The sequence below is a fragment of the Hippopotamus amphibius genome, chromosome 9, assembly GCF_030028045.1.
Source record: "Hippopotamus amphibius kiboko isolate mHipAmp2 chromosome 9, mHipAmp2.hap2, whole genome shotgun sequence".
NCBI lineage: Eukaryota > Metazoa > Chordata > Mammalia > Artiodactyla > Hippopotamidae > Hippopotamus > Hippopotamus amphibius.
The window spans coordinates 27,069,399-27,088,040 of NC_080194.1; the positions used below are offsets into that span (position 1 = coordinate 27,069,399).

General features: G+C 50.4%; 1 protein-coding gene across 1 annotated transcript in view; it reads right to left on the bottom strand.

The window, feature by feature from the left end:
* OTOG (otogelin) overlaps positions 1 to 18,642 on the bottom strand; it is an 80,591-nt gene that overhangs the window by 43,650 nt on the left and 18,299 nt on the right. The window contains exons 16-24 of the mRNA XM_057749336.1: positions 18,310 to 18,442; positions 17,245 to 17,422; positions 15,561 to 15,685; positions 14,466 to 14,678; positions 12,704 to 12,896; positions 11,259 to 11,333; positions 10,960 to 11,003; positions 9,337 to 9,490; positions 2,634 to 2,741 (exon numbers count right to left, since the gene is read on the bottom strand). Coding sequence (XP_057605319.1) covers positions 2,634 to 2,741; positions 9,337 to 9,490; positions 10,960 to 11,003; positions 11,259 to 11,333; positions 12,704 to 12,896; positions 14,466 to 14,678; positions 15,561 to 15,685; positions 17,245 to 17,422; positions 18,310 to 18,442 — 1,223 coding nt within the window. The remainder of the gene's footprint in view (positions 1 to 2,633; positions 2,742 to 9,336; positions 9,491 to 10,959; positions 11,004 to 11,258; positions 11,334 to 12,703; positions 12,897 to 14,465; positions 14,679 to 15,560; positions 15,686 to 17,244; positions 17,423 to 18,309; positions 18,443 to 18,642) is intronic.

The following is an 18,642-nucleotide window of genomic DNA, read 5'->3' on the forward strand; positions in this document are numbered from 1 at the left end:
AAGCTCCCGAAGAACACTCAGGAAGACAACACGGCTAGAATGGAGAGTGTAGGAGGAGAGGAGGAATTCAGGGAGGTAACAGAGGTCCAGATCCCATAGGTCCAAGAAGGCCATTGTAAGAATGGCAGCTTTGCTAGGAGTAAGTGCGGGAGTGTTTGGAGGATTTAATCACAGGAATAATAGGATCCGATTTATGTTCGACTCTGGCTGCTGCATTGAGCCTAAGCTGGAGGGTGGAAGCAGAAAGATCAGTTGAGAGGTTATTCTGCAACTTAGGAAAGAGATGATGGTGGCTCAGAGCAGGGTAACAGCAGTGAAGGAATGAGATCCAGATTCTGGATCTATTTGAAGGCAGAACCCAAAGGATTTGCAGACTGCACGAAGGTAGTAAGAGAGACAACTCAAGGATGATTCCAGGTATTTTGGCCTAAGCAACTGGAAAAACGAAGTCTTCCTCCACCTAGATGGGGAAGGCTGAGTGAGAAGCAGGTCTGAGAGGGAAGGTCAGGTGTTCGGTTTTGGGCCTGCTGGCATCTGAGATGTCCATTAGACACACATGTGGTGATGTCAAGTGGGCGGCTGGATGTGTGAGTCTGGAGTCCAGGAGTAAGGTTTGGACTATGGGTAGAAATTTGGGAATCATATGCCAGTGGATGGGCCTTATCGCCAGGAGACTGGGTGAGGTCACCAACGGAGCGAGTATGAATACAGAAGAGGTACCTCGGGGCACTCAATATGAAGAATTTGGAGAAGAGGAAGAGTCAGCTGAAGAACCTGAGAAGGAGCGGCAAGAAAGGCAGGGGGGAAAAGAAGAGAGGAATTTCAGAGCCACATGAAGAAAGGTATGAAGTGGGACTTCCCTGGTGGCACAGTGGTTAAGAATCCGCCTGCCAATGCAAGGGACACGGGTTCGAGCCCTGGTCTGGAAAGATACCACATGCTGTGGAGTAACTAAGCCCATGGGCCACAACTACTGAGCCCACGTGCTGCAACTACTGAAGTTCGCATGCCTAGAGCCCATACTCCACAACTAGAGAAAGCCTGCTTGCAGCAACAAAGACCAAACGCAGCCAATAAATAAATAAATAATAAATAACTTAAAAAAAATACACCAAGCTTGACCTGAAGCTACTTTACACAGGATCTTGTGCCCAAGCTGACCCCTTGGAAGAGTCACTGGAATGTGATGTAGGGCCAGGAAGGAGAAAGCAGGTTCCATTGGGTGCTGAGCTCCACTGGAATGAGCTGGCCAGACCTCTTCAAGGAGTCCTCATCCTGTTTCCTTCCCCTCTTCATCCTAGCCCCACCAGTCTAGCTGATGCACTTCAGCCGTTTTCCAGAGAGTTGTAGGAGCCAGGGATCAGTGGTCCCTGAGTGTCCTCTGGCCCTCTGGGGCAGTGGAAGAGCCACCTTGATCCTGCAGACACATCAGGGCTGGAGGAGCACTGGGGCTCTCAGAGCCCCAGAAAGCCAAGGCCAGGCCCTCTGCAGGAGTGCAAGGGCACAGGGGGAATGTCAGGGAGGCTCCACGTGCCTCCGCGCGCCAGGAACACAGAGCACATCTGGCATAGGAGGCCGCAGCAGGAGCCGCCCAGCCTGGGAGACATGGGTTGAAAGGCCTCATTGGTTGTTGGGGTAGTTATAAGGCCTTTGGGGGGGTCATTGGGTGAACCTCAAGATTTAGGTGATTACAAGGTGGGAGAGAGTCTCAGCGCTCCCACAAGCAGAGGACAGGTGGAGAGTGCGAAAATAAGTTACTTAAAAGAGAATCACGATAGGTCCTTCCAGGAGCCAAGCCTTGGGAAAGTGAGTTCACATGAGTTAGGCACAGCAGCCCTGGAAGCCTGCGGGGATACTTAGGAGGTTGAGACTCTACTCACTTCCAACCCCTGCTGCTTGGCTCAGGGCAAGCTCTGCAGAACTGGCCCCAAGTCTGTTTTCACAGAATCCAGTCCAGGTTCACACACTCTCACGTGTGTATACTTACATTAACGGATATACGGTGTGCAAATATATTCACATATACACTCGCTCTCATATATAGGCATGTACGTATTCATAGGAAATCACAAATGCACATTTTACATATTGTTCACTGACATGTAAATACAAATACGCACACCCAGTGCATGCACATATTCGCACACTTTGCACATACATGTCCCCACCTACTAAATGGAGGCAGAGGCACACGAATGTATATAAACACAGCTGTATACATGCACAAACTCATACCCGTATGTATTCACTAACACATTCAGATGAATGCCCATCTTTTCACATACATGGACGTGCATATACATTCACATATGCCGTCTATGTATTCTGGACACGTGCCCACCCTTACATACCCATATAAATACATAAACACACCGTCATGATTACAATACACATCTATACACATTCATATACATATTTGATCAAACTCACATTCATGTAAATACTCACAAAAACACCCCCCAAAATTCTATGTGTACACTTGTATGTATCCACAAACCCACACATAGCACACAAACACACAGCATGAATGTGAATGTGGTTGAAGGGGGAATGCTAGATTGTACTGGTGACCGTGCATCGATATCCATCCCCACTCCCAGCAGAAAGCAGAGCCCAGATGGGGCCTCACTTACCAGGAATGGCAGGGAGACATGACCTGGTCCCCAGGGAAGTACTCCTTCCCCTTCCAAGTGCATGGGCACTCCTCTGGCAGGAAACATGCATCCCCATGTCTGAGCAGGCTGTAAGGACACAGCAGGCAGGTGGTCAGGAGAGCACCCTTCCCATCTCTGCCACCTGTGGAGGATCCTGTATCCACATGGATGCCTTGGGGTGGCTCTCAGAATTTACTCTGGAAAAGAGTGACCATGTACCTACCACCATCCTGCTGCTGCCCAATGGGGTTCAGAGGCACCTCAGTATCTGGAAAAACCCGAAACAGACTTGGTCCTGCTCAGAAGTCTCTGCCATACATCAGGAAGCAAGGCTCAGCGCTACCGGCCAACCACCCCCCCCAACCCCCGGCCAGGCTGGATGCCAGTCGTCCTGCAGGCACTAACTGTATACTAGTGAACAGACCATGACATGGGCATTGACCCTCCTACCCAGGTGGCTCATGGACTGATGAGTACACTTACACTGAAAAGAAATGTTAAAGGGAATTTTTCAGGAAGATGGAAACTCAGATCCACATGAAGGAATGAAGAGACCCAAGAGTGGAAAATATGTTGGTAAATATTTTTTTAATTATTTCTTAATTTCTTTAAGAGATAACTGAGCCTTTAGAGTGAGATTAACATCAATTAATTGTGGGGTTTATAACACATGTAGAAATAAAATGTGTGACAATAACAGTACGGAGGACAAGAGGGAAGTAAATGAAAGCAGACTGGTGGAAATAGTCTACATAAAGTGGTAAAACATTAATTCATGGTAGACTGTGATAAGTGAAAGATACATACTGTAACCTCTGGGGAACCACAAAAATAAAAAATACCAGGATGTACAGTTAAAATGAAATAAAGGAGAAAAAATAGAACACTAAAAAATACTTAACCCAAAAGAAGAAAGAAAATAAGAAAAAACAAAGAACAATAGGACAAACAGATAACAAATAACAAGATGGCAGTATTAAACTCAATCCAATTACATCAAATGCAAATGTATAAACCCTCTAATTACAAGGGAGAAACTGTAACATTGGCTAAAAGAGCAAGACCCAACTATATTCTGTTTACAAAAGACACAGCTGAAATACAAAGGCACAGACACGCTAAAAGTGAAATGATGGGAAAAGATATCATGTAAACAGTAGTCACAAGACAGAATGGCTATATTAACACTACACAAAGTAGACTTCAAGACAAGTAGTATTAACTGCAATAATGAGGGATATTTCATAATAATAACAGTCAGTTTATCAGGAGAACATAACAATCCTAAACAGGCCTGCACCAAGTATCAGAGCTTCAAAAACAGAAGCAAAAACTCACAGAACTAAAAGGAGAAAAGAGACAAAAGCACAATTATAGTTGGCGATTTCAACATTCTTCTTCATTAATGACAGAACAAATAGGCAAAAAATCATCATAGAGGTATCTACAAATTTCACAACTTAGGATGAACAACAAAAACACCAAATATCTATGAATAGATTCAATGACAAATGTGCAAAGCTTTAGGTGAAAACTGTGAAACGCTGCTGAGAGAAATTGAAGAAGGCCCAGTAAATGGAGCAATAATGACATATTTGTAGATTGGAGGACACATTAGCATGAAGATGTCAGTTCTCCCAAACTGATCTATAGATTCAGCACAATCCCACTCAAAATCCCAGAGGCCGTTTTGTAGAAATTGGCAAGCTGATCCTAAATTTACAAGGAAATTCAAAGACTTAGAAGTGCCAAAAAAACTTTGAAAAGGAACGAAGTTGGAGCACTATCAATTTCTGATTTCAGGACTTACTATAAACCTTCAGAAATCAGGACAGTGTGATATTGGCCTAAAGATGGACTAATAGATCAATGGAACAAATAAAGAGTCCTGAAATAGATCCACATGTATACAGCCAATTGATTTTTTTTTAAAGTACAAAAACAATTCAATAGGGAAAGGAAAGTGTTTTTTTTAATGGGGTAGAACCACTGGATATCCATCAGAAAAAAATAAAATAAAATAACTTCATTTTACAGCATATACAAAATACAATAATTTTAGACAGATTATAGACCCAAATGTAAAAGCGAAATTTATAAAGCTCCTAGAGGAAAATATAGAAGAATATCTTTGGAACCGTGGCAAAGATCTTAGGACATAGAAAGCACTAATCAGAAAGAAAAAAGTGACAAGGTAGACATCACCAAAATTTTCAACTTCTGCTCATCAGAAGTTTTTAGACATATTAAGACACTTTAAGTAAATAAACAGGCAAATCATAGACTGGGGAAAATATTTGCAATACATATATCTGACCAAGGACTTGCATCCAGAATACATAAAGAACTTCTGCAACTCAATTTTTCCAAAAAATCAACTAAACAAAAAGTGAGCAAAAGACTTGAGTGGACACTTTACAAAGCAAGATACGCAAACGGCCCAACAACACATGAAAAAGGACTTATCATTAGTCTTCAGGGAAATACAAATTACAACCATAACGTTATTTGACTATGCTCTCGCTAAAATAGCAAAAATGAGAAAGACTGAAAACATCAAGTGTTAGTGAGGATGTGGAGAACTCTCACACAATGAGAGCGTGAAATGGTACAAATGCTTTGGAAAATAGTCTGGCAATTTCTTATGTAGTTAAACATACATCTACCCTACAACTCAGTTCCACAGTGGAGTGTTCATCCAGGAGAATGCAGCCTTATTGAAAATAGCCCAAACTGTAAATAACCCAAATATGCATCAGCCTTTGAGTGGACAAATCAATTACTGCACATTTCAACAATGGAATACTACTGAGTAATAAAAAGAAGCAAGCTACTGGAAAATGCAACAATGTGGATCAACCTCAAAGACATATGTTAAGGAGAAGAAGCCAGACATCAAAGGGTAGATACTGTATGATTCTACTTTCATGAAGCTCTAAATAGGCAGAGTCTATCTCTGCCAAAATGAATCACTGTGGTGCAGGGGTGGGGGACGTACCAACTGGGAAAAGGCATAGAGCATGAGGGAATTTTTTGAGGGGAAGGAAGTATTGTATATCTTGATGGAGGTGTGGGTTACAAGATGGTATAAATTTGTCAAAGCTTAGCAAACTGTATACTTATAATCTGTGTTTTACTGCGTATAAATTAGCCTCACTTTTAAAAACATTCAAAGGAAAAAGAGTGAGACATGAAAAATTCATTTGACGCTCCATATTTAAGGAGGGGCCCATCATTTTGTAGAGGAACCCCCAAAGTGTCAGCTTCTAGAGTTTTTTTTTCTCTTGGCCCAGCCAATTTTTAGGAGAAGAATCATCTTTCATTTCCTGCCTGCAAGGCAAAAACTCTGATGCCACCATCCCGGGAACCAAGCTGGGGAGGAAGGCTGGGTCCCAGTAGGCTTTCACTCAGTCTCCCTATTTTCACTCTGCATCTCATCCCTGCCTGTGTCTCCGAGATCAAAGTCTCTGATTTGACTTTTCTAGAGACTCTTACCACCTTTCTCTGCTGGATAGGGTTTGGGAATCTGGGGGTTTAACTGCTCCTTACACAGACTTGCAACTCACTCTCCTGTCTTGCCCCCACCGCCCCTCCTTCTGAGACGCCTGGAGCCTCCTGTTCCTGACGCTGTCAACATCATGTAGGCTGTTTCTCCTTGGCCTTCCCCTCTACAAGCATCAGTTGTCAACCTCTGCCCTGCAAGGTCAGTTTCTACAGAGTGACCTTCATTTCTTCTTCAAAAACTGTTGACCCATCTTATGTCACTGTCATCCCATTCCTATTCTCTTTGTCCCTGGTGATTTATACTTTTTTTGCCCCATTACCAACATTTCACTGTGGTTGTGAGAGGAAGCAGGAAAAAAATGAAAAAGCATGTGCTTAATCCACAACTTCTACCTGAAGCTATTTAACATTTCTAAGCCTCCGTTTTTTCATGCGTAAAACAGGGCTAAGGACACCGTCTTTCCAAAGTCATTATGAGAATTTAATTATAGGCCTGGGCACACTGCCTAGCACTTAGTAGAGACACAATAATTATTCGTTTCTTGCCCTTCCTTTCCCCATAATTGCATCAGACACCAGTGACGGGCTGGCTCACCACCTTCCATCTTCACCCCCAGGAGCTTCCCTACTGCCCACCATCCACTGGGGGTTGGGTCGCAGCCTTCCCTACCGCCCATCATCCACCACTCCCTCCTGGCCTTTTGCAGACCTGCCTGCATCCCTAGAACCTTCTGTGTGCCCATCACAGACAGGAGCATGCAGAGAGGAGCTCTGGCCTCTGTCTTCAAGGTGCCCTAAATTTGTGGAGCACCCTCTCCTTAACTGTTAAGGGACCCTCTCGTTCCAGACCCTCTCAGGGGCCATTTGCACATGCTTGGGATGCAACCAAAGGAAGACAATGCCATCACTCACATAGAGTGCTTATTCTGTGCCATTTTACAGATGAGGAAACTGAGCCTCAGCGAAGTTAACTGATTCACCCAGTAAGTGGTGAAATCAGGACTCAAGCCTGACTCCAAAGTTCGTGCTCCTACCACTGTGCTACACTGCCTAGTGGCCCCAGAGCCCTTGGCTCAGCACCAAGATGCAAAAGAATTTGGAATGGCACAGACAGCCCCAGACCTCTGCAGTGGCCCAGGAGCAATACATAACACCCAGAGATTCTAAGAAACACCATGGAGAGGGGCAGAGGGACCAGAGGTCCAGAGGGCCCCACATAGGGGTTGCTAGCTGTCATTGGGAGCCCTATCCCAGCTCCCAAGAGAATGTTCCACCATGGCAGGAAATGCCTGTCCTTCCTTTACAAGTTGAGACTGTAACAATTTCCCTTCCACAAGCCCCTGTGGAGTGGGTATAAGCTCTTCACAGGGCATTTGACACAGCACGTGAGCCACTAGGGCAAATACCCCAAGAGGTGATGGGGCTTCAGCACTAAGAAGGGGACGAGGACAAGTTCTCTGGAGGGCTTGCTGTGCCCGGCTCCTCGTAGGCACTGTCTTCTTGGGTGTTATCTGCCCTCAATTTACAGATAAGCAAACTCGGGCTCATAAAAAGTGATTTGTCTGACATCACATAGCTAGTGACAAACATTAAGTTCTCTGGACTGTGGATGCGCTTGGCACAGCCCCAGGACCTGGATTGAACTTTGAGAGGCCTGGACCAGTGGAAGAGGATTCGGGTACTGTCCTGCTCAGACTGGTCCTTCAAACAAACAGCCAGCACAGCCTCACAGGCAAGAAAACTATTTCCCAAGTGGTCCTGTAACTTGTCAAAGGTCACCCAGCCCTTAGAAATCTTCACATCCTATCCTACCCTTCAGAGCCTGGGGATTGAAAAGGAGCCCTGCTCCGGTTTCGGGATCTTCTGAGTTAAACTAATCCCTAATGTTGGACATTGCTTTAGAACCTTGCTACTCAAAGTGTGGTCCCCAGACCAGCAACATTGGCACCTCCTGGGAGCTTGTTAGAAATGTAGAGTCTCAGGCCTAGGGGTCCTGCGCGAGTTCTCCAGACCTCACAGGGGTCCCTGGTGGATGCTCTTGCCTGGAAAAGGGCAAGCTCATAACCCACATCATGACCTCTGTAGGGGACAAGACCCCAGGTCTCACAGAGCCAGCATGCGCTGGCCAAAGGGCAGGGTCTGCAGTAAGCAGAGTTGGGTTTGGGTCATGGATCCTTGGGCAGGCCACTTCCCTCCAACCAACCCTTGGTCTCAGTTTCTTCATCTGCAAAATGGGAATAATGATTCTCCCCTGCTTTCTCCCAAGGATACTCTGAGATCGAAGAAGATCATTATATCAAGGTGTTTTAGAAACAGCAAACGCCAACTGAATCTTCCCTCCCCTTCCTACCCTAGAAGCCCTGACCCTCTTTCTCACTTCTTTTGGCTGCCAGGTCTGGGCTGGGACTCCCAGCTGAGAGCACTGGTCTCTGCCCAGGCTGAAGGACACAGCTCAGCCCTGCCAAGTCATGGGATGAGGCACCTAACTGTCTTTTCAGCCTAGACCTGAAGCAAGACCAGAATCAGGAATGAGAACTGGCAGAGCGGGGCACTGGGCCCCTGCAGCCACTTTGGCATACAGAGCACCCATGAGGCAACCCACAAATCTCAGCTCATGCAGGTCACCCAGCTGCGAAGGCAGCATCTCAGGCACTCAGGAAGGAGACTACTTCCACTGGGTGGGGCCTTTCTTTTCTAAGTATTACTGGGGCCTGAGCCCTCTACCTGGTCAGAATTTTGCAGGGATAAAAGTTGAGAGCTAAACATGGGTTTCCTCTCCCACGGTCTTCAGCCATGAGACCTCTAGAGCATGCTTGGCACCCATCCAGTGATTGGCTCCTCATTTAATCCTCACAACAGTCTCTTGAGGTGGTAGGAATTATCACTATTCCCATTTTACAGATAAAAAGCTGAGCCTCAGAGGGAGAGGGTAGGACACTTCCTTGTCCAAGGTGACATGCTGGTGAGAAGCAGAGGTGGGTAGACTCCACTCTGGCTTGGGTCCCACCCTCCTGCTCCTTCTCAGACTCCTTGCTGGGCCTTTTGCTGTCACTGGCCAGCCCTGGGCTGTGCCTCCCTGCAAGGCTGTGTGAGGTTTTCCCTGTCCCTCACTCCACCCTGTGGTCCCCGGTTCTGCCAACCTTCAGGAGTGGTAACCCATGGCAACATGGATACATACCCTTGGGGACAGGCGCATCCTGAGAGGCAGGGGCCACGGGCTGGCATGCTCAGGTTCAGCAGCTGCTGCTCACACGTCCTCTCTCTGCTCAGCTCAGGGTCAGTGTGCAGGTCACTGCAGTTCACGAAGACCTGGCCTGCTGGGCAGGCAGCAGCTGGAGGAGAAAAGGGTGGTGCTGGCAAGAGCCTGGACACTCAGCAGGATGCTTGGAACACTGGACCTGGGGTGGGTTCCTGGGCTGTAGTGGGGCCAGGGAGACCTGGGTGCCAACATCTGGCAGATGCAGGCAGAGATGGGGCTCCGATGCTTTCTCACGCCCTGGCTGCCCCTGAGGCATTTCTTGGGTTCCCAGGTGCACATGACAGTGGTCAGGAGGGGTGTGTGCTGTCCCACAATAGGACAACCAGTACCAATTATTGGAGGTGTCCTTTCCACCAGGCATCGTTGCAGGCTCTTCGCATGCATTTTCTTATTTAATCCAGCAACAACTATGTGAGGTATTACTATCCTACACTTTCCCATATAATGGAAAGAAGCCACTTCTGCTCTCAAAAGGCATGATAAGGTGAGAGGAAGTGCCGCGGAGGGACCAGGAGAGGAGCCAGAAAGGGGATAGCCATGCAGTGCAGCAGGGTGGCCAGGGGACTTTTAACAACAGGGAAGTCAGGGGACTTTAAACAATAGGGAAGTCGACTTCCCATTTACCTGTATTTCTGTGACATAAACCCACTCTCTCTCCTCAAGCCTTCAGCCAAGTTGGCCATGTACACTTATACACTGTGAGTGATCTTTTTTAGGGGAAGTCAATAAAAGGAGGCTGAGTTCCATGCCCAACCTGGGATGGAACGGGGATAAAGAGATAGCTACAGGAGATGAAACTAAAGTCCCAAAGGGAAGAAACCTGAAGCCACAAACAACACAAACACTTTCAGGGACATACACGAAATGTGGAGATAACATAGGAATCTAGGTTATATACAAAAGAGGAAGCGAAGGCCCAGAGAGGTGAAGTGAGTTACCCAGGGCTGCACAGGCAGTGAGTGCCAGGCAGCATTTGTTCTCTGATCTCCTCTGTGCCAATCTCCGTGCTTAGTGGCATCATCTGCCCCAGGAGTCCCTCCCTGAAGGCTCCAACCCCCTGTCCCACCACCTCCAAGCCCCTCACAGACTGACCCACCACTGTACCACCCTGACCCCCCATCTCTACTGCCTGTGAGGGTCTCAAGGCCCAGCCTATCCTCCCCACCGCTGTGATCCCACATCACGCACTGGGCTGGACAGCCAGCCTCAGTAGACATGTAATGGTTCACACCGAGGAAATCCAGGACCCAGGGGAGGTCAAGGGACTGTCCAGGTACCCCAGCTAGCTACCCCTGAGGGAGACAGAGTCTCAGCGTCTCCTTGAGAAGCAGGAGGGACAGCCACTAGAATGAGGCTGAGGCTGGGACAAGATTTCATGATGCTTCCCTCTAAGCCGGAGCCTCTCCAGAGAGGGCAAGGAATTCAGTGTGGCACAAGAGCCGGGCTGGGCGCGCCTCGTCCTGGTCTGTCCTCGAGCTCCCCATCCTCCTCTCCACAACCCCACTACCATGAAGGGGCCCCCACCCTCCCGGTCACCCTTACCTGGGGCTCTGCTATCACAGCTCATGACTCCATCTTTGCAGTGGCTGCAGTGAGAGAGAGAGAGAGAGAGAGGCACTGGGATCAGCCCACCCAGTCACTGCAGGGCCCAGAGACCCCGCGTCACTGCACGCGGGTCACGGCGGGGTTCAGACAGACATCCCCACTTCTGTCCCTGGCTCCCTGCGCAGAGGGAGAGGGAGAGTGTCACTTCCTGGAAAGTTCCACAGAGCTGCATTGTCTTTAGTCAGGAACTCCCGCTTAAAAGAGAGGATAAAAACGCTGCTGTCTGGGACGCTCACCAGTGGCCCAGAGAAGGGATGTCGCTGTCTCCAGGGGGATAGTCCGTCCCTTGGACGTGGCAGGAGCACTGGTTCCTATAAACCCGGCAACAGAGAAAGGTGAGCTGGCTCAGGAGCCGGGGCGGGGACCCCAAGGACGGGGACTGCCCCCCCCCAAAGCCAGCCGGGGGCACCCACACCCAGCGCCCCTTCTGATGGATCAGCGCCTCCACCACACAGGTGGTTAAATACTTCGAACACCAGGCTAGGGCCTCCAAAATATATCACCTTCCCCGTCCTTACGGAGGTCCTGTAAGGTGGGGATCCTTACGCGACCCTCTCTGCGGGTTCCTCTCTGCAGGTTCCTCTCTGTAGGTCATCGGAGGGCAAAGACTCTTCCTCCTCCCATCCCTCCCCCGGCACCTGCCGGTCACGGCCAAGTGCAGACCGTGGAGCAGAGCAGCTGAGGCTGGAAGGGACAGCTGAACTCATTCAACCCCAGTGCTTCTCACCGACTTCTCCCCCTCGAACGCCTGCTCCACCGCATCTAACCCTCAGAGGCTCCCTTCCCGGGCAGTACTCAGCCTCAAGGGTGGGGCAGGGCACAGCAACCGGATCTCAAGGGAGGACTCCCGTTTGAAAAGGCCTCTGAGTGAGTCAAACATGCCCCCAGAGGGGCTTCTCTCCAGCCCCACCCCCCCATCATTCAGTCACACGTGATACCATTTTACAGAGGAAGAAACAGGCCTGGGGGGACCAAGGGCCTTGCCAGTCAGCCTGGGGGTCCTGTGAGGTCCCCACCTCCCCCGACCAGCTCTGCCCTCCCGCCACACCAAGAAGGCCCACAGCCAGGTCTCGGGGCCTTCCCTTGTGCCCTCTGCCTGGAGCACTCTTCCCTCAAATCTCTGCTCAAATGTCACCTCGCCAGAGAGGCCTTCCTCCCGTGCTCACCTCATGTGACACAACAGTAAGCCCTCCCTGCCCCCGGACTCCCTGTTCTCACGCAGCTGTATTTGGCTTTGTAGCTCCCGTTACCACCAGACCTATTAAGTGTCTGTTTATTTGCTTCTTTTCTGTCTCACCACCCAGAATGTGAGCTCTGTGAGGGCAGGATTCTGCTTTGCTCATTGCTGAGTTCCCAGGGCCTAGAAATGTCGGGGACACACTAGGGCAGTAAAGCTTTGTGGAAGGAGAGGGCGATGAGGGCAGTGACCCTCTTGGCTCCGTGGGGTTGTCCTGTCTGGTGGGAAAGCCGGGCTGGAGCAAGGAGCCAGAGCCGATGCGAGAGGCCTGGGAGGGGGGTCCAGAGGAGGGAGCCCACCCACCGACCCAGCTCATCCTCCCAGCTCTGCCCCGAGACTGCGAGATGAAGTAGGGACATGAGAGGCCCAGTCAGGCACCCCAGTTTCATATGCTCTGGAGACCCCCAGCCTCATCAGACACAGACCTCAAGCCAGCCTGCTCACCTGGGGACACAGAGGTCAGCCTGGGTGTCCAGATAGGTGTCTGGTGGGCAGGCACAGCCCTCTACACACTCGTGCCCGCTGAGGTCGCCGCCACCATCAACCCCACAGGCCTCAGGGCCAGCCAGGTCCTGGCAGGTTTGTCCACACAGAGCCACACAGGGGCTGTACTCCTTGGTGGCCTCGCAGGACAGTGCTGTAGCGGGAAATGTGACCAGGCTTTGTCTCCCTTGCACCCACAGCTGTGTGGCCATCATCGTTAAGAGGAGAACTGAGAGCCAGAGAAGTTAAGACATTTGCCCAAGGTCACACAGCTGGTCAAGGTCACAGTTGGGACTGGATCCAGTCTGCCTCCCACTACACCTGAATGGCAGAGCCACAGAGGTGGGTCCCATCGCCAAGTTCAGCCTGGACTCTGCCATTGGGATTTCCCTTTCTCTGCAGGGCATTCCTCTTAGGTAGTGATACTGGGAGAAGAGTGGAGGTCACTGCCTCCTGACAGCCCTGCACTCACGCCTGTCACCCACAGACACACATGCATAGGTGTGTAAATACACACACACATCTGTCTCTCTCACGTCCATGGGCTGTGAGGATTAACTGGGTTCCCTCCAGCAGCCTTTGTCCGAGACTCAGGGTTGCCCTCGCCCCAGCCCACTCCCCTGGGGTCTCCCACAGCCTGCCAGGTCCAGGAGAGCCACCTAGACTGCCAAGCCCAGTTGTTCTCACCCTGGTTGCACATCAGAGCCACCTGGGAGCTTTTAAAAATGCTGACCCCCTGCCCCTCACTGCCAGGTACATTGTTTTCACTGATACTGGATGTGGCTCAGATAGGTGCATTGCTCAAAAGTCCCCATGATGGTTCTACTGTGATCCTGTCCAACCCACTCTGGAGAAACTTTGACTCAGAGATGGAGAGGACTTTGTCACAGACACACAGCAAGATACCTGCAGGGCTGGACTAAAACTCAGGCCTCCTGACTCCCAATACAGTAAGTCCCCCACATACGAACCTTCAAGTTATGAACTTTCAAAGATGCAAACGTACTATAAACCTATTATAGCACAGTACTATATAGCAGATTGTGTTAGTTGGGTACCGAGGCTAACTTTGTTGGACTTACGAACAAATTGGACTTACAAAAGCGCTCTAGGAACAGAACTCATTCATATGTAGGAGACTTACTGTACTGTGCCTTTTCCATTTATTCAACAAACATTTGCCAAAAGCTTGCTGAGAGTGGGGCTCTGTGCTGGGGCTGGGGGCACAGAGATGACTAAGACATGGAGAGGTGTGTGGCCAGGGGTGGGAGTGGGGGTGGGTATGGGCCAGCCCATGACCGTTGAGCCACATATGCACTCAAACCTGAGGGCCACACAGCCGGTGATCTTTAGAAAGGTCGCTCTGGCTGCAGTGAGAAGAGGCTGTAGGGACACCTGTTAGGTAGCTGGGACTAGGGTGGTGGCAGTGGAGGTGGTGAGAACTGGCTGAATTTGGAGCTGATCGGACTGACAGCACTTGGAGGTGGACTGGAGGTGAGATATGCCCCAGGTGTCAGGCCTGGGTGGCCCACGGATGGGGGCCCTCAACAGGGATGGAGAGCGCAGGAGGGGAAGCGGTTTGGGAGGCGGGGCTGTTCGGCTGGAGGAGACGGTGGGATGTCGACATCCCAGGGGAGAGTTCGGGGGGCAGGTGGACACTCAGATCTGGAGCTCTAGCTCCTCCAGCCACCCTCACATAGGCACACAAGCGTGGGGCACTCACCACAGGCTGGCAGGTGGGCACGAAAGTCGACAGGGAGCCCATGGCGCTGGCACAGGCGGGCGTAGTGGGCCAGCGTGGCACACAGGCAGGGCTGCCCACAGCGGCAGGCATCCCGGCGGCACTGCTCAAAGTAGGGCACGGGGCTCAGGTAGGCAGAGCAGGGTGCAAACAGCTCCCCCGTGAGCACGCTGCAGGACTGAAGGGCAAACGAGGCTGGAGACAGACAAACAGGCTGAGGGTCAGGGGTCTAGTCTGCCTGGAGCCCCAGGCCTCAGCCTCTGCCTCCCTCCCCACAGCTCAGGGGACCCTGTACGTGTGTGTGTGTGTGTGTGTGTGTGTGTGTGTGTGTGTGTGTGTAGACACTCATGCAATGCATTCCTCACACCAAGCATGAAGCTGTATGCCAGAAGGAGTCACAGGAGCGAACAAAACAGACGGAAGGCCCTCCCCTCGTGCAGCAGGCATTCTGGCTGGAGGAGACCATCACTAAACAACTTACATAGTAAATTAAAGGTGAAGACTCTAAGGAGAGAGAACACCAGGAAGGAGAAGCAGGACTGCACGGTGGGGCGGGAGGGGAATTGAGATTTTAAACCCAGTGGTCCGGAAGTCCTCAGCGGAAAGACGTTTGACCAAAAACTTAAAAGACGTGAGAGAGTGAGGCGTGTGTTTATGAAGGAAGAACATTCCAGGCGAAGGGACCAGCAAGTGCAAAGACCTGGAGAGGCTGTGTCTGAAGAGAGCAAGGAGGCCAGTGCAGCTGGAGGAAGGTGGAGGGCAGGAGGTGGCGGGAGGAGGAGGTGAGATGAGGGGGATGGGAGGAGAGTGTAGGGCCTGGTGGGGCCACTGTGAGGACTTGGGCTTTTGCCCTGAGATGGAGGAGCTAGCACAAATGTGTGTGTGAGTGATAGTGGGACAACGTGAGGTTTCCTTTGGCCTGACCCTCACCAAAAGGGAAGCCCCATCCCCTCCCCACACCTTCTCCTTTCTTATCCCTCCTACCCAATGTGGTCAACATCCTCATGGCCAGGTTCCCATCTCATCTCTCTCAAACCGATCCTACTCATCCCCCCTCTTCCTCCCTGACCCTCTCACCGGCTTGCAGGTGCACATCACAGGGGTCCAGCGGGGAGCCAGAGACCAGCGGGGAGCAGGCGGACAGTGTCTTCCAAGAATTGCCAAAGAGTTGCGGGGTGCTCTCAGGCACACCCACTGGGGACCTGCAGCCACGGCAGAGCCACATTCACACACTGGCCCATGTGCACCCAAGGGAACAGACAGCATACACCCAGATCAGCATCCACCTGCTCGTGTACACACACACACACACACACACACGCAGAACAAGAATATATGCCAGACATGCAAACAGCCAAGGGGATCTATACAGACACATTCAAACACACACACACACACATCTGACATTTAACAGGCTCCACATGGGCTTAGGGCCACACACTGCCCAACCCTCACCACCTACCCCCAGTTCTTCATGTCAGAAAGAGATAAACAGGGACCCCATGAACCACACTTCACCGCATTAAGACTTCCTCCTCCCTTCCCCACAGGCAGGTCCCCCAAACTCCTTTGCCCGCCCTCTCTCTCCAGGTGGGAAATAGTTACGTGAGGGGCACCAAAGGGGGAAGGGGAGAGGCACGTTTCCTAGATATCTCCGGTCTCCAAGGGTCACCGAACTGGGTGTAGATGGTAGACTGGAGGGAGACCACAGTGTCCACGAGGGGCGGGTTCTGCCTGGTGCCCACCACGTGCACGTTATCGCTCCAGAGCAGTGAGAACACTCCAGTTACACAGAGCAGTATTTCCACCCCGAGTTCACAGTTAGGAGAATGACATCAGCCCACACACTAAACAAGGTCCGCCCCCACCATTCTGACCAGCTGCCCTAACACCAGCTCCACCAGGCAAGGCAGAGTAGCATGCTACATTTTAACATGGCCATGCATGGAACAGCTCTCAGGTTTTTCGTTTTCTTGTTTTTCCAAACAAACTCTCATTTCTGGCTGAAGGAAGCCTCTCAGGTTTCCTTCTGCACCACCCAACACATGTAACGTGAAGGACTGGCCAGAACCTTCAGCCATCAAGATCAACCCTTTCTTCTCTCTTCTGGAAGGTCTGACTCTCGTCCTCCCTCGATTTCCTAAACTGGGTCCGTCCCCAGATAGATTTTCTCTCAACTCTCTGTCAGTCCATAGGACTAGCCCAGAATGTTGGGAGGCTCACAGGGTGCAAACCTCGAGCACAGGGCAGGAAAGGTACGTGGGTTAAAAGGGCCTGGTGGGATAGAATTCAAGGGTTTTGGCATCACTGGTTCACTGGGGACTCACACTCATCTAAAAGTGTTCACAGCTCATTAAAGAGACAAAACCGTGAGCCAAATCAAACTCAGCCTGAGGTCCACCAATTTTAAGACCTCACTATAAAACAGTATTTCTCAAGGTATGGTCTCTAGACCTCATACACTAGAATTACAGAGGTGCTTATTAAAAATTAAACTCCTAGGCAGTACCCTAAATCAGATTTTTGAGGATGGGACCCAGGAATCAGCATTTTAACAAGCTCCCAGGGGTGAATCTTTAGCACAAGAAAGACTGTCAACCACTGCCTTAAAGAAGCATACTTAAATTTAAATGTAGAGGAATAATCAGTGGTACACATTGGGCAGTGAGAGCCCATGAGAGAGCACAAGAAACGTATTTAGGCAGTGCCCCAGCACACTCTTAAGGGGCCCATCTCCCCCTGTCCAGGGCAGTGCACATACAGGAAGTCGTCCTGCGTGTTGCCATTGAAGGTGCCACAGAGGCCCACGGTGTCCTCCACCCATCGCTGGTCCACCTGCAGGTAGAGCCGCAGTCCTTCGCGGTCGTAGAGCACTTGCACACCCACGTTGGTCCTCACACGCAGGAACACGGAGGACAGCCTCCGGATCTCAAAGGCATCTGGGCACAGAACCGGAGTGGGGATGTAGGAGGTTCGGACAATATCACCCCATGCACCGCCACCACCTGCATGGCCCACGCCAACCCCCACGCCCAGCTGAGTCTTCCACACACAGCGAAGCTCTGTCATGGGGCTGGCTTGGGGAGCCTTGAGGAAATCCTGCTCAATGCTGAAATCAGGACCCAGGGATAACCTACCATGGCAGCTCTGGCTGAGAAATTTCTTCTAGCATCGAGTGCCAATTAAAGCTTTGCCTCCCTAAGGAATTGGTATGTTTCCTTCCCTAGCAAAAGAGAACTCTGTAACTATCCTTTTTTTTTTCACAGTGACTACCAGGAAGCTCACAGTAAGATTTCAGATTCAACTGTAGCAATTTTAAGTTTTAGATTCAGTTGCAGTGAATTTTATACCTTTTGTGGCTTGCCTTTTTTTTTGGGGGGGGGGCTCTTTAAACCTCTTGCATCTCCACTCTTCTCAATCTTGAGCCCTTATTCTTTTTTATTTTTATTTTTTCTGGTGCTATTTTATGTCTTAATAGTTTTGCCATTTTTGTTAGATGTGCTTCCTACAAGCTATCAGAAATCCCTTGTGAAATCCGGAAGGTTAATAATTAATTAATAGACAGTGAGAGTGGGGATGGAAGACAGCCCCATTAATACCCTAATGTTAGGAGAAGCTATCATACTGCCATGACGCCCACTGTCATTTTGGGATGGGGAAAAAGACAATTTTACAAGTCCAGTGTCCATGTTCCTGGGACCAAGGTGTCCCCCTGGCCTGATTCACCCAGTACTAGAAGGTGAGCTCTTGCCTGTGTGGCAGTGCCTTTGGCCAGAAAAGCCTGGGCCACCACCTTTCAGCTAGCTCTCATCCATCAGGGCCGTACCGTCTGTGTAGGGTGGGGTGACCTTGTACTGGTCAAACAGAAGGACATCCCCTGCTTGGGTCAGGGTCACCTGCCTCCGAGGGTCCTGATGCAGAATCACTGACACTGACTGGACACAGACTCCATCCCGGTTCTAGAGAGAAAGGAAGACCGAAGGGGCAGAGTTAGTCTGTCTGGCCTGCTGGTCCCAACAGAGCCCCCAAAGGCAGGGATTTCAGCACAATTGGAGGCCAGGAGCAGGCTCCTCACAATGACAGAAGCCCGAAAGACATTAGGGGTCCTCTGACCAAATGCTTTCATCTGGGGAATGGGAAGGCAGAGGCACAGAATAGA